Genomic DNA, 21,588 nt, shown 5'->3' on the forward strand with positions numbered 1-21,588 from the left:
GTGGGAGTGGAAGGCGTCGCCCCAGACCCGGAAAAGATCACTACAGTGAGGGAGGTGAGACAGTTCCTGGGCCTGGTGGGCTACTACCGCCGCTTCATCAAAGGGTACACGAAAATGGCTGCCCCCATGCAAGACCTCCTCGTGGGACAGACCAAGGGTGGTAGACCTACTGGGACTCCGTTGGCGTGGGAGGAAAAGCACGACGAGTCCTTCCGCCAACTGAAGGCGGCGGTGACCGGGGAAGAAATCCTGGCGCACCCCGACTACAGACTCCCATTCATCCTTTATACCGATGCCAGCAATGTGGGCTTGGGAGCGGTATTGGCCCAGAATCAAGACTGCAGGGAAAGGGTGATCGCTTATGCCAGCTGAAAACTCCGACCTACAGAAAGGAATCCTGAGAATTACAGCTCCTTCAAGCTCGAGCTTTTAGCACTGGTGTGGGCTATCACTGAGCGGTTCCGCCATTACCTAGCATCGGCCAAGTTCACCGCTTACACGGACAATAACCCACTAACCCATCTGGATACAGCCAAGCTGGGTGCATTGGAGCAGCGGTGGGTGGCCAGGCTGGCCAATTACGACTTCACTATCAAATACCGGGCCGGCCGTACAAATGCTAATGCCGATGCCCTCTCCCGGATGCCCCACCTGTCGGAAGAGGGGCTGGATGATGATGACCTCGAAGAGATCGAGTTGCCTGCATTTCACCGGCCGCCAGTTGAGAAGTTGCGTGTCCATCCACAACAGGTGAACCTGGACCCGCTGCCCAGTAAGGGGTGGCAAGAAGCCCAGGATCAGGCACCTGCTGTCCGTTTGGTCAAGACCTTGGTGGAACAGGGCTCTGCTGGAATGGACCCTACTGCCCCTGCCGAGGCCCAACGCTTGTTGCAGGAACGAACCCGGCTATACCTGCACCAAGGGAAGCTGTATCGGGAGTTAATCAATCCGAAGACCCACGAGAAGATTCGCCAGCTGGTGATTCCTCAGGCTAACGTGCCCACTGTCCTACAGGCATACCATGACGGTGCTGGACACTTCGGGTGGAAGAAGCTGGAAATGCTGTTAAGGGAGCGGTTCTATTGGAGTAGGATGCGGGAATCTGTGGAGGCCTGGTGCCGAGAATGCGGCCCCTGCACACTGAGAAGAAGGGATGAGGCCAGCCAGAAGGCCCCGCTACGCCCAATCGTTACGCATCAACGCTGGAGCTGGTGGCCCTCGACCATGTGAAGCTCACCCCTAGCCGAAGTGGGTATACTTATGCCCTGACCATTGTGGACCACTATTCAAGATTTATGGTGGTTGTCCCAGTCAAGGACCTGACCGGCCGTACCACCGCTAGAGCATTCCAGGCCTATTTCTGTCGGCCGCATGGATACCCAGAGAAGGTGCTTACCGACCAGGGCCCGGCCTTTGAAGCGGAGGTGTTCCAAGAATTCTGTCAGTTGTACGGTTGCAAGAAAATTCGGACCACGCCTCACCACGCCCAAACCAATGGCATGTGCGAAAAGATGAACCACTTGGTCCTGAACCTCCTCAAGACGTTGCCGCTGGAGGAGCGGAACCTATGGCCAGAGAAACTACCTGACCTGGTCGATATGTACAACAACATCCCTTCCAGCTCTACAAAGTGCACACCGGCGTACCTGATGAGAGCTCGGCCTGGTCGACTGCCAGTGGACCTAGAGATGGAGTTGGAGGCCCCGGAAGCGCTTCCTTCGACCGTGGGGTGGGACACAGTACCAACAGGTCCAGGACTATGTGGAAAAGAATTTGTGCCGGAGTTGGAAGCAGCAGGAGCAGTGCTTCAACAAAAAGGCGGCTGCAGGTTTCTTTCTGCCCGGAGATGTCGTCTTCAAGCGAAAGTGAAGGGCCCATAAGCTAGACGATCAATGGAAGGAGGCCCCGTATGTAATACAACCCACCAATTGGGAGAATGGAAAGGCCTACCAGATCAGCCGTGACCAGGGGAAGACTTTGGCCACGGTTTCCCGAGATCACCTGAAGAGGTGTCCCCCACCATTGAGGACGGCAACTGAAGCCCCAGCCACCGAACCAGCTGAGGAGAAGGAGAAAGGGGTAATCCATACCATGATGGGCAGTTTCCCGGCCGATTGGCCGACATAGAACGGCGCAGTGATTCTTCCCGTAATACTATTCCCACAACCCGTGGAGGAAAAAGAGATGGAAGTGGCCGTTAATGCCCCAGCGCCCATGGATGTGCCTGTACCCAACTCCCCTATGCCTCTGCCTGCCCCACACGATAGCCGAGGGGAGGAACTAGCTGTGTCCTCTGCCCCACTGCCTACCACCAGCACCAACCTTGGCCCCCGTAGATCCACACGTCCCAACCTAGGTCGACCCCCGCTTAGGTACAGGGAGACTAACATTTAGGGGTGTGATGTTGTTGAATGTAACTGAATGATAAGAAAAGTAATCAACCGAACTGTGACCAGATTAGCACTGTGATTGAACTGGCCGTTGCCGGCAACTAGTCCCTGTTGGGACCTTCTGCAACCGTTGCGTAAGGAACTTCTTACGGACAAGCCCGGCAACCACAAACTTGTGGCATGTAAATAAAATGTTGGCTTGTTACTGTGACCGCCTCCGGAGAGGCTGATTTGGGAGGATGGGCCGGGAGGAAATGGATGGCCCAGACCCGCCACTACCGTAACCGGTGGCAATCCTCCGGGGGGTTCAGGGGTCCCCATGGCCGCGGGTCCCCTGAAAGAGACCGTACCCACTCGCCACTCGAGCAATTTGGTTCTGGACTGGGGCAAGGGGTGCTGCCCACTTCTTAGGGGCAGCATCAGGGCCAGGTTGTTTGGGGGGAGAGCGGAAGCCGTACCGTTAATAAAAATGTTTGTAACGTTAAGAAAGTGCCTCCCGTAAGGGAAGTTTTATAAAATGCTTGTGTTTTATATGTTTTTCCACTTTTTACAGTTGTGAAAATAAAACCGGTGATGGACGAGCAGCCCGCGGACGGTCTGCGTTTAACCAAGGGGGAATGTGGTGCCCTGGACAAGCCAGGACGTCACAGGTACTGCAACAACAGACCCCACACCCCGGTTAGGAACATCAAAGTCAGACACAAATCCTTGTTGCCTCCCTCCAGGGGCTGATGTCCACACCAGGTGGGGCGGAGCCAGGCGGTTGGCTCCACCCACCGAGGAGTTCACAGTCCTGGAGGCGGGAAAAGGGATTGCAGTTCAGTTCAGTTAGGGAAGTGGTAGTGAGGAGCAGACTGACCGTGTCCGGGTATGTGGCCCGGGCACCTGAGAGCAAGGTTGGCAGACCGTGGTGACCGTCTGCAGGAGAGGCCGATTGACGCACAACCGTAAGGACCGGGGACGGGTGGTGGCTCGCCGGTACCGGATCGGGGAGCGAAGAGAAGCCAGCACCATCCGGCAGGGCCTACGGACCCCGACCAGGCTTGGAGTCGCCGTTAAACCGGTCAAATCGGTCAGCGACGGGAACCTCCGGGGTTTCCCAGCAATAAAGACCCGACTGAAGGCAACCACTCAACCGTGAAGGGAAATACAGCTACCGCCATAGCTAGGGTTCCCAGGGCCAGCGCCTGCGGGCAAAAGGGGCTCCTCCGGCAAATATACCGCTGGGGAGTGGGTTACTGGTGGGAAGCCATCGGGGCCAAGAACATAACACCGATACAGGGAGAGACAGTTACCGCCAACCTACCGGGAGTGACCGTTGCAGCCGTCTGTGGGACTCGTCCATCCAGCCGTTTGTTTTACCAGAGACTCCGTGTGCGTTACTGGCTGAGTAAGTACCACCATGCCGCCTGGCACTGCGCTGCCCCGCGACCCTGCACCTGGCCAAGCCCCGCAACCCACCTTACACACAACAACTCCGGGCCCCGGGACTACCAAAATCCCCCTACCCACGGAGGGGAGGAAATCATCCCAGCTGCTCCCCGTCATTGCTCCCAGGATCCCCGTACAGAGCAGCGGTGGTGCCCCAACCTCACCACACACCGTGGGTGGCGTCACAAACCGACATCCCAACCACCAACAAACCACCCCTTTCACTCACGGGCGAGGAGCGCCGCTCGAGTCCCCAGATCCGGCCCACCGCTCGAGCCACCGAGCAGCAGTAGCAGCAGCGCCGGACCCGAGCGTGGTGAGCGCAGCGCCCCGCCGCCCGCGACAGGACCATCAAGGACCTCGCTGACCCTAAAGAATCCGAAGACTCAGTAGCAAAGGGAGAACCGGGAACAGGACCAGAGACTCCAACTCCACACAGAGACTCCAACTCCACAGGGTTCACGCTACCGCTACCGTCAGGTGGACAGAGGTGGACAAACCACAGACCGGGGACCCCCAGTATTCTATACCACGGGGACCCACCTACCAGAGACAGGTGCAGGGGAAGAAGGTACCAGAGAACCAAACTGGCACTGGGTCGAAGGGGACCTGGAGGCGAAACCAGCTGGCCTCGGGCTACCAGTTAACATCCAAGTAAGTAAACCAGTTGCACTGAACACCTGTCTGGACTCCTTCCAATGCCCACTGCACCATACACCCGATGGGGCAATACCCTACTTGCAGAGGGAGTACTATACTAGCTGCTAATACCATCAGCCCCAGTAGAGACATTTTGCAGCGGCGGCTCCCTACACATAGCCGCAACACCGCAAGTGGCGTCACGAGTAATGCGGGCGTCACACGAGACGAGCTATCGTGCAATGCATCGTCGGGGTCACGGTTTTCGTGACGCACATCCGGCATCGTTTGCGACGTCGTTTCGTGTGACACCTCCGAGTGACGCTGAATCGGTCACAAATCGTGAGTCGTGTACACGTCGCTTATTTTTAAAAAATCGTTTATTTTTCATGGCGCCGGTTGTTCATCGTACCCGGGGCAGCACACATCGCTCCGTGTGACACCCCGGGAACGATGAACACAGCTTACCTGTGTCCCGCAGCACCCGCCGGCTATGCGGAATGAAGGAGGTGGGCGGGATGTTTACGTCCCGCTCATCTCCGCCCCTCCTCTTCTATTGGTCGGCGGCTGTGTGACGTCGCTGTGACGCCGAACGTCCCTCCCCCTTTAGGAAGAGGATGTTCGCCGCCCACAGCGAGGTCGCTCAGCAGGTAAGTACGTGTGACAGCGGTTTAACGACTTTGTGCTACACGGGCAGCGATTTGCCCAAGACGCACAAACGACGGGGGCAGGTACGATCGCTCGTGTGATCGCACGATAGATCGTACCGTGTGACGCCCGCATAACTTTATTCACAAATCCCCTGTAAATATCCCCCATTACAAAAAGGGCCCAGGGCACGGAACCGGGTAACGGCCACCATCATGACATCCTCAGGGCGTATGCTACCTGGAACCGACTATCCCATATCCCTGGGTGCTACATGTAGACCGGCAGACATGATGAGATGTTGGTGTATATAAATCGGCAAACATGATGAGATGTTGGAGTACAGTACATAGACTAGAAGACTTGATGAGATGCTGGTGTAGATAAACTGGCAGACATGATGAGATGCTGGTGTGTATATACAATACGTGACAGCAGTATTTACGTGGTTAAGCAGCTGCAAGTTAAGCTAGCTGATAGGCAGATGCCAGCTGTATTCCGCTGCGCGTGTCTGCCTGGTTTGGAGCAGGTTCGGCTCTTCAGCTTGAATTGCATTGTCTCTTTATTGTAATACATGTGTTAATATTATTGGGGTAGGAACCTGGACCTGGCTTTATTTGGAGTGACACCCCCCTCCTCCCGAGTGTTATCACTGATTGTTTCTTGGTACATTGGAGACCTATATGAAAGCTGTATATAGACTTAAGAATTAGAGATTGTGGAGAGCGACAAGTTAGGAAATAGTCTTATAGGCCATACTATGCTCCCCTGGGAATTTAAATATGCAAATTGCCTGAGGAAGAGGAAGAAGATGGGAACTTTAGGCCACCTTTAGGCTACCATTGAAGGTAGCAATCCTAAAAATCAATATTACCATAATAACAAATGCAGAAAACATGGTACGCCCTATAGTGCAGAACCGTAACTAAAAGGATGTGTTACAGATGTGTTTATAAACAGTGTGGTAGAGGTAGTATGCCAGTAGACACCTATTGTCACATGGAGATTTTTGCAAACATCAACAACTGTCATGGTGCAGCATGATCTGTTCAGACTACAGATTCTGACACTCCGCCAGATAACTTCTCTGATGTATGTGATCAGCACAGGCAAAATCGGGCATTGACCAACAGATTGGTAGTTCATAGGCAGGCTAGCAAGAGTTAGTCTCCTTTGATCTCATGTTGTGGGGGAGCCAATCACATCTGCTCCCCTCATATATATGCTAGCTAGAGCCTTCCTTGTATGCCAGCTATAGCTTATCTTAGCTGGTCTGGTGAGGGGTTGTGATCCAGACTAACTGGAGATTGTAGCACTTATTGTGGTGTGTGGTTGTAGAGTTAACTCTTGTTGTTTTTTGTTGCTCACCTTCCTGCTCTTGCTTTTCTTCTGAGTCTCTCATTGTTTGTTCCTGTGAGTTTGCAGTGTGTCAGAGTTTTAGTTTTCCCTTGTCTGTGTTTATCTGTGTTTTCATCTGACCTCTGCCCCTTCCGTCCCTGGTGGGAAAGGGAATCAGATTATTTCTGATCAGGAGCATAGCCAGGTATGGGTCTCAGGCATTTCCACCGTTAGGGGTAACCCTGAGGTTAGGGACAGCCTAGGAATCCCTAGCGTGAAGGACAGCATATGAGCCCCTGTCCCTAGCTATCCTACCAGTCACATCATGACACCTATATGAGATATGCTACTACCAAGTACAACTCTGTTTTGATACCTTGAGAAATGGAAGAATCAGCTGCAATTCTTCCCATCTAAACTTGTAGATGGAAGATGCTGCTGTTGAATAGAATAATGAAACAAAAAAAAATAACAGCAGTAATACATGCCTGAAGGGTAGAATAACCCAGGGTATTGTTATAAACATTTTTTTCAAACACTTATATAAAACAGGGCTACGCGTTTCAGCCCTGAACCAGTGCCTTCCTGTGGCCTAAAAAATGCACTGGTTCAGTGTCAAAGCAAGATACCTTATTTTATATGAATGCTTGGATAAATGCTTTGAAAGGACACCCTAGTTTCTTACTTCCGCTCTTTTTTATTTTTAGGGTCAATATTGACTTTTAGGCTATGTGCGCACTAGTGCGATTTACCCGCGGATTTGCCGCGGAAATTTCTTGAGAAATGTCTGCAATCTTTGTGCAGACATTTCCCAGCAAATCCTATGTGAAAAAAAATAGCTGTGCGCACGCTGCGGATTTTTCTCAAGAAATTTCCTTGAGAAGAATTTCTTGAGAAAATTTCTTGAGAAAATGAGCATGTCCATTATTTTCCGCAGGTACCTGCGGAATACCCCCGGAATTTCACTCCATTCACTGTAATGTAATCACGAAATTCCGGGGGTATACCGCAGGTAGCAAATGATGTGCGGTATACCCTCGGTATAGCCGCGATTTACCTGCGGTAATGCTCATCGCTGCCTGCGGTTTTGCAGGAAGCGATGTCATTATGCCAGGAAGAGGAAGCGGAGCAGAGTAAACACACACGTCTCACTGCCTGGACGAGGCACAGAAGCACTTCCGTGCGACCTCCAGGTGCCCGTGCAGTCTGTGTCCTGCTCCGGCCCCGCCGCTGCCAGCACAGCAGTGTCAGTGTCTGCCCGCAGTGTCAGCAGCTTGTCACGCTGCAGCGCAGGCAGACACTGACACAGGCAGACACTGACACTGCACTGCAGGGTGTCAGTGTCTGCCCGCAGTGTCAGCAGCCTGTCACGCGGCAGCGCAGGCAGACACTGACATCCTGCAGTGCTGACAGCCGCGGCGATGACGATCGCTGCTGTCAGGAGGTGAGATCATTACCTGCTGTGACGATCTCCTGCCTCCTGACGTCACCGCGGTCACTGCTGTCTATGCCCGTCTCGCGAGCGGCCCGAGACTGTCACTAGCGGTGACGTCACGGGCTCTCGTGATACTTCTGACAACGCAGCGGGCATAGAAGTCAGTGACAGCGCTGACGTCAGCAGTACAGGAGATGATCACAGCAGGTAATGATCTCATCTATCCTCTTGGCAGCAGCGCTCGGCATCCCATGCAGTGACCTGGGCTATTGATGTTAGCTCAGGTCACTGCATTGCTCTCCCAGCCAATGGGGAACATTCTGTTCTTCATTGACTGGGTCAGCGACTATGGTATGGATCGCCGTGGGACCCCCCCCCCTTATTGGATTACGCCGGACGTGGAATTGATTGTTCTTTTCAATAAATTGGTGAAAGAGGGAATGTTTCGGGGAGTGTTTTTTCAAATAAAACTTTTTTGTTGATACTTTTTATTTCTTACTGACTGGGTTGGTGATGTCGGGTATCTGATAGACGCCTGACCTCACCAACCCCAGGGCTTGATGCCAGGTGACATTACACATCTGGCATCAACCCCATATATTACCTTGTTTGCCAACGCACCAGGGCAACGGGATGAGTTGGGGTGAAGCGCCAGGATTGGCACGTCTAATGGATGCGCCACTTCTGTGGCGGCTGCGGCCTGCTATTTTTAGGCTGGGGAGTGTCCAATAACAGTGGACCTCCCTAGTCTGAGAATACCAGACCACAGCTGTCCGCTTTACCTCGGCTGGTGATGCAATTTGGGGGGGACCCCACGTTTTTTGTTTTAAATTATTTATTTAATGTAAAATAACAGCGTGGGGTGCCCTCTGTTTTGAATTACCAGCCAAGGTGAAGCGGCCAGCTGTGGTTTGCAGGCTGCAGCCGTGTGCTTTACCCTAGCTGGCTACAAAAGATGGGGGGACCTCACGTCGTTTTTTGTTTTTTTTTAATTATGTATTTATTTTATGGCTAAATACAAGGCTAAGCACCCTTTAGTGCCACATGAAAGTCACTAAAGGGTGCCAGCTTAGAAAATGCAGGGGGGGTGGGACATTATAGAAGTCTTTCTCATCTATCTATCTATCTATCTATTCATCTATCCATCTTTCACTCTATCCATTTTCTGTCTATCGATTATCTATATTATTTATTGCAAAACCGCAGGGACCAACCTGCGGTAAATCCGTGGTAAATCCACTGCAAATTCGCGGCAAATCCACGGCAAATTAGCGGCAAATCCGCATGCGTTTTTCCCACGGATTTTTCCGCAGGTGCGGAAATCTTCAACTTCAGAAATTTTCTTGAGAAAGAAGGGAATTTTGTTACTTACCGTAAATTCCTTTTCTTCTAGCTCTTATTGGGAGACCCAGACGATTGGGGTATAGCTACTGCCCTCCGGAGGCCACACAAAGCACTACACTAAAAAGTGCAAGGCCCCTCCCCTTCTGGCTATACCCCCCCGTGGTATCACGGGTACTCCAGTTTTAGTGCCAAAGCAAGAAGGAGGAAGCCAATAACTGGTTTAAACAAATTAACTCCGAGAAACATCGGAGAACCGAAAAAACCGTTCAACATGAACAACATGTGTACCCGCAAACAACAAAAAAATCCCGAAGGACAACAGGGCGGGTGCTGGGTCTCCCAATAAGAGCTAGAAGAAAAGGAATTTACGGTAAGTAACAAAATTCCCTTCTTCTTCAGCGCTCTATTGGGAGACCCAGACGATTGGGACGTCCAAAAGCTGTCCCTGGGTGGGTAAAGAAATACCTCATGTTAGAGCTGCAAAAAAACAGCCCTCCCCTACGGGGATGTCACTGCCGCCTGCAGGACTCTTCTACCTAAGCTGGCATCCGCCGAAGCATAGGTATGCACCTGATAATGCTTGGTGAAAGTGTGCAGACTGGACCAGGTTGCTGCCTGGCACACCTGTTGAGCCGAAGCCTGGTGTCGTAATGCCCAGGACGCACCCACGGCTCTGGTTGAGTGGGCTTTTAGCCCTGAAGGAACCGGAAGCCCCGCAGAGCGGTAGGCCTCTAGAATTGGTTCTTTGATCCATCGAGCCAGGGTGGCTTTAGAAGCCTGCAATCCCTTGCGCGGACCAGCGACAAGGACAAAAAGAGCATCGGAACGGCGCATGGGCGCCGTTCGGGAAATGTAGATTCTGAGTGCTCTCACCAGATCTAGCAAACGTAAGTCCTTTTCATACCGGTGAACCGGATGAGGGTAAAAGGAAGGCAAGGATATATCCTGATTAAGATGAAACGAGGATACGACCTTAGGGAGAAACTCCGGAATGGGGCGCAGCACTACCTTGTCCTGGTGGAACACCAGGAAAGGAGCCTTGGATGACAAAGCTGCCAGCTCAGACACTCGCCGAAGCGATGTGATCGCGACAAGAAACGCCACTTTCTGTGACAGGCGAGAAAAGGAAATGTCCTTTAGAGGCTCGAAGGGCGGCTTTTGCAGAGCAACAAGTACTCTGTTCAGATCCCATGGATCTAACGGCCGCTGTATGACAGACCCCCTGTAGGAACGTGCGCACCTTAGGAAGACGTGCTAGACGCTTCTGAAAAAACACCGACAGTGCCGAGACTTGCCCTTTAAGGGAGCTGAGCGACAAGCCCTTTTCCAACCCCGATTGCAGGAAGGAAAGAAAGGTGGGCAATGCAAATGGCCAAGGGGATACTCTCTGTGCAGAGCACCAAGATAAGAAAATCTTCCACGTTCTGTGGTAGATCTTAGCAGACGTTGACTTCCTAGCTTGTCTCATTGTGGCTACGACTCCTTGAGATAATCCTGCAGACGCTAGGATCCAGCACTCAATGGCCACACAGTCAGGTTCAGGGCCGCAGAATTCTGATGGAAAAACGGCCCTTGGGACAGTAAGTCTGGTCGGTCTGGCAGTGACCACGGTCGACCGACCGTGAGATGCCACAGATCCGGATACCACGATCTCCTCGGCCAGTCTGGGGCGACGAGTATGACGCGGCTGCAATCGGATCTGATCTTGCGTAACACTCTGGGCAAGAGTGCCAGAGGTGGAAAGACGTATGGGAGCCGGAACTGCGACCAATCTTGAACCAATGCGTCTGCCGCCAGAGCTCTTTGATCGCGCGACCTCGCCATGAATGCCGGGACCTTGTTGTTGTGCCGGGACGCCATTAGGTCGACGTCCGGCACTCCCCATCGGCGACAGATTTCCTGAAACACGTCCGGGTGAAGGGACCATTCCCCTGCGTCCATGCCCTGGCGACTGAGGAAGTCTGCTTCCCAGTTTTCTACGCCGGGGATGTGAACTGCGGATATGGTGGAGGCCGTGGCTTCCACCCACATCAGAATCCGCCGGACTTCCTGGAAGGCTTGCCGACTGCGTGTCCCCCCTTGGTGGTTGATGTATGCCACCGCTGTGGAGTTGTCCGACTGAATTCGGATCTGCCTTCCTTCCAGCCACTGCTGGAAGGCTAGTAGGGCAAGATACACTGCTCTGATTTCCAGAACATTGATCTGAAGGGTGGACTCCTGCGGAGTCCACGTCCCCTGAGCCCTGTGGTGGAGAAACACTGCTCCCCACCCTGACAGACTCGCATCTGTCGTGACCACTGCCCAGGATGGGGGCAGGAAGGATCTTCCCTGAGACAATGAGGTGGGAAGGAGCCACCATTGTAGAGAGTCCTTGGCCGTCTGGGAAAGAGAGACTTTCCTGTCCAGGGACGTTGACTTCCCGTCCCATTGGCGGAGAATGTCCCATTGAAGTGGACGCAGATGAAACTGCGCAAAGGGAACTGCTTCCATGGCTGCCACCATCTTCCCGAGGAAGTGCATGAGGCGCCGTAAGGGGTGCGACTGGCCCTGAAGGAGGGATTGCACCCCTGTCTGTAGTGACCGCTGCTTGTTCAGCGGAAGCTTCACTCTCGCTGCTCGAGTATGGAACTCCATGCCAAGATACGTTAGTGACTGTGTCGGAGACAGATTCGACTTTGGAAAGTTGATGATCCATCCGAACGTCTGTAGAGTCTCCAGTGTAGCATGTAGACTGAGTTGGCATGCCTCTTGAGAGGGTGCCTTGACAAGTAGATCGTCTAGGTAAGGGATCACCGAGTGTCCCTGAGAGTGCAAGACCGCTACCACTGCCGCCATGACCTTGGTGAAAACCCGTGGGGCTGTCGCCAGACCGAATGGCAGAGCTACGAACTGAAGATGTTCGTTTCCTATCACAAAACGTAGAAAACGTTGATGTTCTGTAGCAATTGGCACGTGGAGATAAGCATCTTTGATGTCTATTGAGGCAAGGAAGTCTCCTTGAGACATTGAGGCCACGACAGAGCGGAGGGTTTCCATCCGGAACCGCCTGGCGTGCACATGTTTGTTGAGCAGCTTTAGATCCAGAACAGGACGGAACGAGCCGTCCTTTTTTGGAACCACAAAGAGATTGGAGTAAAACCCTCTCCCTTGTTCCTGAGGCGGTACAGGAACCACTACTCCTTCCGCTCTTAGGGAGTCCACCGCCTGCAGCAGGGCATCTGCTCGGTCTGGATGTGGGGAGGTTCTGAAGAACCGAGCTGGAGGACGAGAACTGAACTCGATTCTGTACCCGCGAGACAAAATGTCTGTCACCCACCGGTCTTTGACCTGTGACATCCAAATAACGGAAAAGCGGGAGAGCCTGCCCCCGACCGGAGATGCGGAGGGGGGGAGCTGGAAGTCATGAGGTAGCCGCTTTGGAAGCGGTTCCTCCATTTGCTTTCTTGGGGCGCGCGTGAGCCCGCCAGGAATCTGAGCTTCTTTGCGTCCTCTGAGTCCCTTTGGACGAGGAGAATTGTGTCTTGCCCGAACCTCGAAAGGACTGAAACCTCTGCTGCCATTTTTTCTGCTGAGGTTTGCTTGATCTGGGCTGGGGCAAAGAAGAGTCTTTACCCTTGGACTGTTTAATGATGTCAGCCAATGGCTCGCCAAACAGTCTATCTCTAGATAAAGGCAGGCTGGTTAAACATTTTTTGGAACCAGCATCTGCTTTCCAGTCCTTTAACCACAAGGCTCTGCGCAAAACTACCGAATTGGCGGACGCCATTGAGGTGCGGCTGGTAGATTCTAGGACCGCATTGATAGCGTAAGACGCAAACGCGGACATCTGCGAGGTAAGGGACGCCACTTGCGGCACCGCTGGATGTAAGATAGCATCCACTTTTGCTAACCCTGCTGAAATAGCTTGGAGTGCCCATACGGCTGCGAATGCTGGAGCAAACGACGCGCCGATAGCTTCATAGACAGACTTTAACCAGAGGTCCATCTGTCTGTCATTGGCATCCTTAAGTGAAGCGCCATCCTCCACTGCAACTATGGATCTAGCTGCAAGTTTGGAAATCGGGGGGTCAACTTTTGGACACTGGGTCCAGCGCTTGACCACATCAGGGGGGAAAGGAAAACGTGTATCCTTAGAACGTTTAGAGAAACGCCTTTCTGGATGAGCGTCGTGTTTCTGGATTGACTCTCTGAAGTCAGAGTGATCCAAGAAAGCACTTAATTTACGCTTGGGATAGAGAAAACGAAACTTCTCCTGCTCTGCAGCTGCCTCCTCTGCAGAAGGGGCTGGGGGAGAAATATCCAACAGTCTATTGATGGCTGAGATAAGCTCGTTTACCATGGCGTCCCCATCCGGGGTATCCAGATTGAGAGGGGTTCCAGGATAAGACTCCTGATCACTCTCATCAGACGCATCACAGAGCGACTGATTGCGCTGAGACCCTGAGCAGTGTGATGACGTTGAGGGTCTTTCCCAGCGAGCCCGCTTAGGGTGGCTGGGGCTATCATCTGAGTCATAATACTCAGCCTGTGAAGCCGGGGACCCCCTTGCAGTCTGGATTAAATCCAACTGAGGGGGATTAGAGGACAGAGACCTCGCCGTGTCCATAGACTGAGCCCCAGGCATGGATTGCAAAGTTTCAAGGATTTTTGCCATAGTCACAGACATATTATCAGCAAAAACTGCAAAGTCTGTCCCTGACACCGGGGCAGGACTTACAGGCGTCTCAGCCTGGGTCACTATCTCTCCTGACTCCGGCTGGCGAAGCAGCACCGGATCTGAGCATTGCACACAATGGGGGTCCTTGGAGCCTGCTGGTAGAGCAGCCCCACATGCAGCACACGCAGTGTACACAGCCCTAGCCTTGGCAGCCTTGCGTTTTGTGGATGACATGTTGCTGCCTCCTCAGAGCGATCTGGGTATACAGCCAGGAAGCGACCTCACAGTGCAAGCAATAAGGAAATATATATATGTCCAGTGACACAGTACACTAATACACACTGAGGCACTAGAGGGGCCAGCTGAAAAGCCGCTTACCGCCCGCTTAAGAGCGGGTGTGTGATCTCCAAAGCCCCCTAGTCCAGGTCTCCCAGAGCCTTGCGTCCTTCCTCCAGCCAGACATGCATGTAATGGCTGCCGGCGTCCTGAGAGAGGAGGGGGGGCGGGCCCTGGGCGTTCCTGGCTAAGAGCGGGAAGCCTGCTTCCCTCTGTGCCTAGTGAGAGGGCTGGAGCATGTAAATCAGCCGGGGACTAGATTTATAAACGCCACCGCCGTAAAAGCGCGGTCGGCATGTCCCCGGCGAACTAAAAGTCACAGCAGCGCCGCCGGTCCAGCGGGGGTCGGCGCTGCGTTCCCACAACACAGAAAAAAGTCCCCCAGTTAAACTGTAGGAACACTAGCTCTAGCGTTACGGTCCCCGGCGCACTACAACACCCAGCCAGCCCGGAGTGTGTCTGTGCCTGCCGGGGACACAGAGTACCTGTATGATGCAGGGCCTTGTCCCTGATGGTACTCCTGCTCGGCATCCACCAGGTGCTATGGGTCTGTGGATGGAGCCCGGCGTCAGAGCTTTGAGGCCGGCAGGATCCCACTTCCACAGAGCCCTACAAGGGGATGTGGAAGGAAAACAGCATGTGGGGCTCCAGCCCCTGTACCAGCAATAGGTACCTCAACCTTACAACACCATCCACGGGTGAGAAGGGAGCATGCTGGGGGCCCTATATGGGCCCTCTTTTCTTCCATCCGAAATAGTCAGCAGCTACTGCTGACTAAAATCTGTGGAGCTATGCATGGAATGTCTGACCTCCTTCGCACAAAGCTTGAAAACTGGAGTACCCGTGATACCACGGGGGGGTATAGCCAGAAGGGGAGGGGCCTTGCACTTTTTAGTGTAGTGCTTTGTGTGGCCTCCGGAGGGCAGTAGCTATACCCCAATCGTCTGGGTCTCCCAATAGAGCGCTGAAGAAAATCACTTTTCTACTGCGTACATAGCCTTAATACATGACTTAGAATAAGAAGCCAAAACAGAAACTCCATTTCTAGACACATGTTTTAGGGTGCAAAGCAGGAGAACTGATTTGGCTGGGTAGGGGCCTCTGACAGGTGATCTAAACGGTAAAGTTTCATTGAAGAGACCCCTCAAAGAGACGTTGTATAGTCTTTAAGCCTTCTTGTAGCAACTTGGCGCTCTCCACAAGGAGATGCTTTATCTGTTAGACCCCCTGTCAGGAGCCTCTCACCCAGCCAGTTCACCTGCTCTGCACTAATAAGGGGCAAACACCCTGAAATACTGTTTCCTCGAAAATAAGAGAGTGTCTTATATTATTTTTTGCCCCAAAAAAAGGCACTAGGGCTTATTTTCAGGGTAGGTCTTATTTTTGCGGATACATGACTAAGTTTATCACCAAAAGAAGGCAGACACCCCCAGGAGAATCGCACTTACCAGACCCTGGACATCTGCACCCCTATCAGGTCCACCTGCTTTCCACAGAGGTTGCTCCCCCTGTTGGCCGGAAGCAGTATCACTTGCGCAGAGTTAGAGTAGAGAGTGATACTGCAACCAATGTGTGTGTGGAATGTTATTAGGACCAGATGTGTGTGTGTGTAAGAGCAGAGTGATACTGGGACCCAGTGTGTGTGTGTGTGCGTGCGTGCGTGCGTGTGTGTGTGTGTGTGTGTGTGTGTGCGTGCGTGTGTGTGTGTGCGTGCGTGCGTGCGTGCGTGTGTGTGTGTGTGTGTGTGTGTGTGTGTGTGCGCAAAACAGCGAGGAACCTAACAGTGACACAAATCTCTATGGGAGAGCCCATCCACCATCAGCATATGCCAGGTGTAGTTGTTCGGGGTCTGGTGAGTGCAAAATATTTATGGGCTGTCTGCTTTTTTGGGGGCTTTCGTCTCTCTTTTGGTACTGTCTGCTTTCTTTTGGTTCTGTCTTCCCTTTTGGTACTGTCTGCTTTCTTTTAGTTCTGTCTTCCCTTTTGGTACTGTCTGCTTTCTTTTGGATCTGTCTTACCTATTGGGGCTGTCTGCTTTCTTTTGGGTCTGTCTTACCTATTGGGGCTATATGGAGAGAAGGTATGCACACCAGTGACTATGTAAGGGGAATATATGAAAAGCAGAAACTGCTGTGTGAATACTGACATGAAAAATCAGCAGTTTCTGCTTTTCATATATTCCCCTTACATAGTCACTGGTGTGCATACCTTTTCTCCATATAGTGTAGATTTTTTAGGTTTTTGCACCCGGTTCAGACTCAGAATGGTGTTCCAGACGTTATTCCTTGATTGATTTGTAGTCTTTCGTTTGTGAACCCGGCCCCACTCACACCTATTGCCAGTCCACATGATACGTATATATAGCCTGGGTCTCAGCGTCCCATACACAGTAAGTTTTTTAACTGCATGAGAGGACACACACAAGCTAGGGACCCCAACGTAGAGAAATACTTTGGCGTAGTGTTGGGCTCTGTTGCATTGATCAATTCAGTAGCTAAATTTCTCTTTATTCATATGTTCATGGCAGTGATGCAGATTCCATTTTTCATATTTTCACTCTTACATATAGCTATTGGATTTTTCATGTCAGTATTCACACAGCATTTTCTGCTTTTCATATATTCCCCTTGCATAGTCACTGGTGTGCATACCTTATCTCCATATAGAGTAGATTTTTTAGGTTTTTGCACCCAGTTCAGGCTCAGAATGGTGTTCCAAACGTTATTTCTTTACCTATTGGGGCTGTCTTCTATCTTTTGGGTCTGTCTTCCCTTTTGGGGCTGTCTTCCCTTTTGGGGCTGTCTTCCCCTTTGGGGGTGTCCGCTTTCTTTAATAAAGTGTCTTGCTGTATTCTTTAACTCTTTTAGCTACCCGGACACTTCATTATGGAACCGCAACCAGGGCTTATTTTTGGAGTATGGCTTATATTTTAAGCATGCTCCAAAAATGCTGAAAGCTCCTGCTAGGGCTTATTTTCAGATTAGGTCTTATTTTCGGGGAAACAGGGGTATGTGTTTGCAAATGGAGTTTCTGGTTTGGCTTCTTATCATAAGCCATGTGGCAAGGCCCTTAGTGGTGGATATTGACTTTTAGGATTGCTACCTCCAATAGGTGCACTAGAGTTCCTGTACTCTTCACCTCTTCCTTTCCGAAGACGCCATTTTGCATTTAAACCAGTAGACATGATGAGATGCTGCTGAAACCTTGTGTACACATGGTATCTGATAAAAAGAAATAATAAATTCACACTAAATACGTCTAACCCTCTAAACCTGTCCAATAAATACCGTATTTTCGTCTCAATTTTCAGTATCTAGATTTTACATTCCTGCTTTTGTAGTTTCCTTGGAGACCATTGACCGAAAATTCTTTACATTAATTCTTTTCCAAATTGGAATTTCTTTTTAAATGTAACTTTCAAGGTAAAAGAAAAGAATTCTCTAAAGCCAGGCACACATTTTTCTACAGTAAATCATGTGGCATCACCTCTTGAATTTCCTCTATTTCATTACGCACGGACCATACGGGGAGAAAGCTGGAATGCTGCTCGTGGGAGAGACTTGAATGTCTGTAAAGACACAGAAAAGGACACGCGTGTTACCTCGATATTCTGAACGGTCCACCATACATAGCTTCTTTTGAATTTGCTGTATAAAGACGCGGCCTTCGGTCACACTCATTTCTTGTATAGTCGATTAAATCAATGATAAGGATGAAGAATAGAATCAGATCTTGATTTTTTTCTATCAAATCAAAGCAGCTTGGGAAGTTTAGTTGAAAAATCTCATTTATTCCGAAAAAAATATATATCAATTGTGTGAGATGCATGTAAAAGTTAGATACTTAAAGGGGTTCTCCTATCTCAGACATTCATGGTAGGACATAAGTGTCTGATACATGTAGGTCCCACCTATTGGTCCTATGTTAGTATGTAAAAAAAAGAGGATTAGTCTTGTGCCTCGATGACTGGGGAGTTAAAAAATAGCAAACATTTTTTGAAAAAGCCTGCCCACCCTTCCCCGGAAGTGATCTGCTTATGGCTGGCTGTATGTGGGCAGAGGATCAAACTGCCAATCAGAGACTTGCTCGGCAACATAATAGTAGAACGAATGGCACTCACCGGAATAGTTGTGTAAAAAAAACCCTTTTATTCCATCAATTGGTTGCAAGTGAAGGCACGTGGGAGGGGAGTACACGGGGCACGTCGGACGACAGCCATTTTGCATGTTTGTTCAACGCTTCTACGGGTCCGCACAGAGACTTGCTCGGCTTTCGGGTCAATCTTGAACCAGTGAAGGCTCGGCCTCTTTGCTGCTGGCGAACCGAACCTAAATGCAACCGCTCATCTCTACTGCTGACCCGGTTGACAGTTACTGCCGTGCTGTGGTCACAGCCACCGCTCACTAAACACTGAGTGGGTACTAAAACCCAGCTGGTCACACCTCTATGACTGAAAGCATGAGGCTGCTCGGAGAAATACAGTTAATTTACTCCCTTAAGTGCATGGGGCCAGAACTCTATTCCCTTTATTAGCTGAAATCCAACATATGGTCATGGCCAAAAGTGTTACATAGGTAAGGATGGTTGACCTCGAGGAGATCAACATCCAACACCACGGATACACCATCACGTGTTTCTCAACGCAGTGACACTAGAACACGTGATGGTGTCTTGGCGGTGTTGGATGTTGATCTCCCCGAGGTCAACCATCTTTACCTATGTAGTCTTCTACTAGGCATTGCTCCCACTAGCCAGTTTCCTACTCCACACTGATGAGGGGCAAATACCCCGAAACAGCTGTTTGTAGATGGATACCATGTTTGGCATAGGTGGTCTCCTTGACTGGAGACTGCCCTACCCGTGGTTGTTCCTTCTCGGTGAAAGACCTGGCTAGTTTCCTGCCAGTGTTGAGAAACATGTGATGGTGTCTCCGCGTCATTCTTGTTTTGCATGGCCAAAAGTGTTGGCACCCTTGAAATTGTTCCAGAAATGAAGTATTTCTCCCACAAAATTATGGCAACTACACATTTTGTTATACATATGTTTATTTCATTTGTGTGTATTGGAACAATACAAAAAAAATAAAGGATAAAAAAGCGAATTGGACATAATTTGAAAGAACTTCAAAAATGGGCCCAACATAATTTTTGGCCCCCTCAATTTAGTATTTAGCTGCACACCCTTTACTCTTTGGAATAATTAACTGCAATCAATCTGTTCCTATAACCATCTACAAGCTTCTTAAGTGGGCTTTACATGCTGCGATCTCGCTACCGAGATCGCAAGCGATCGTACCCGCCCCCGTCTGATGTACGACACGGGCAAATCGCTGCTCGTGCCGCACAACCTTGCTTACCCCCATCACACGGACTTACCTGCCCTGCGACGTCGCTCTGGCCGGCGAACCGCCTCCTTTCTAAGGGGGTGATTCGTGCGGCGTCACAGCGACGTCACACGGCAGGCATCCAATAGAAGCAGAGGGGCGGAGATGAGCAGGACGTAACATCCCGCCCACCTCCTTCCTTCCGCATAGCCGGTGGAGGCAGGTAAGGAGATGTTCGTCGCTCCTGCGGTGTCACACACAGCGATGTGTGATGCCGCAGGAACGAGGATCAACATTGCTAATAAGCCGAAAACGATTTTTGTTTCAGGACGACCTCGCCGCGGCAAACGGTTTTGACCACTTTTCCGATCGTTTAAGGTCGCTCATAAGTGTCACACATTGCGATATTGTTAATGACGCCGGATGTGCGTCACAAACACCGTGACCACGACGATAATTCATTAACGATATTGCAGCGTGTAAAGTCCCCTTTACTCCTCTCCCCTGGAATTTTGGAGTCTTCTTTATAAACCGCTCCAGGTCTCTTATATTTGAAGGCGTCTTCTCTTCTCCCAACAGCATTTTTAAGATCTCTCCACAGGTGTCAATGGGATTTAGATCCGGACTTATTTATGGCTGCCTCTTCAGAACCCTAAAGAAAATTCCTATATTAAAATTACCAAAATTTTATTAGTCATTTACTAAAAAACTGTCAGTGCAGTCAGAAATAGAATAGCCACTTAAAAGTGGTTTGGACGGGTGTAAGGGACAAAGTGCGCCAGATGTCGATATTCAGGATTATCAATATATATAGGAGGGATGGGGCCTATGCTAGCCCTATGAATGTCCCCTACCTACCAGCGGAGTGTAAACACCCTAACACGTGATGCCCCCGCTCCTCGGCGGCTGTCCCTCACTGTCCCTCCAACCACAAAACCACCATCACCATACAGTGTGTGTGCAGAAAAGTGCAGTCAAAAAAACTGTAATAGTCTGAATAGCCACTCTATAGGTTCAATACAGATCAGAAAACAGTGGTTCCCCAGTCAGAGTAACCACTCTATAGAGTCATTATTTAGATAAATTACATTAATCCCTTCAAGGATAAATAGGCAGTGCTTCCATCCTACAGGACATGTCAGTATAAATACAATATAGTGCCTAGGCACCTGCACACCTATCTCAGGTCATCATATTAGTCATCTCAATTTGATGAAAGTACTTATCATATCGTTTGTCATCTCATCTCAACGCGTTTCTCCCTCAGGATGTCTGGGGGTTCATCAGGAGATGTTCAGTCTCTACAGCCGATGTCACAATGGAGGTACGGTTGTTGTGCCTAATAGCGTCGCTGGGGACCACATGAATCTGGGTCCGATCCCATTAAATGGTAACAGAAATAATGCCTCATCAGGCCGTGCACCACCACCCCTTTTAATTATCAACTCGGTCAATGCCGAGTGGTCCTGCCCCCATGAGGCTTACCGTCCTTATTTCTTTAAACCGCCGCGCCATATTGCCGGCGGTCACTTCCGGTATGAGACCCTGTGACGTGTGACCGGAAATCAATATTCCCCACCAGGCCTTGCTCACACAAACAGGCCTCCGACGTCACAACGGAAGTTCCGACGTGTGGAACGCACACTGCGTTCCACTTGTAAAAGAACACCCCTACAGGAAGTCAATATTCCCCACCAGGACCTGCTCACACTTCAAAACATCCGACATCACACCGGAGGTCATGAAGAGTGAAGCGCAAACTGCGTTCCACTTGTAAAGAACGCTTTCACAGCAGCCAAAGGGTCATATGTAGTGGGAGGGTGATTAGTTAGTCACGGACTGAGGAGTCTTATCGGGCTATTCATAGCGATAAGGAAATAAATACAGTGCGATATTGTTAAATCGCCACAACATTAACCATTGCTCGTCCTATAGGGACAATAAGCACTTAGGCATCTCTGCCCGCTCCACTCAATAACTCATCACATGACAATAGAAGAAAAGAGGGTTCCCAAAAATACACCAAGAATAGTTTCAGAAAAAAATC

At 50.7% G+C, this 21,588-nt stretch overlaps 1 protein-coding gene across 1 annotated transcript in view; it reads right to left on the reverse strand.

The window, feature by feature from the left end:
* The window catches only part of KASH5 (KASH domain containing 5), a 145,771-nt gene that overhangs the window by 38,977 nt on the left and 85,206 nt on the right, over window positions 1-21,588 (reverse strand). The window contains exon 13 of the mRNA XM_075327914.1: window positions 17,705-17,786. Coding sequence (XP_075184029.1) covers window positions 17,705-17,786 — 82 coding nt within the window. The remainder of the gene's footprint in view (window positions 1-17,704; window positions 17,787-21,588) is intronic.

This window comes from Anomaloglossus baeobatrachus, chromosome 11 (assembly GCF_048569485.1).
Source record: "Anomaloglossus baeobatrachus isolate aAnoBae1 chromosome 11, aAnoBae1.hap1, whole genome shotgun sequence".
Taxonomy (NCBI): domain Eukaryota; kingdom Metazoa; phylum Chordata; class Amphibia; order Anura; family Aromobatidae; genus Anomaloglossus; species Anomaloglossus baeobatrachus.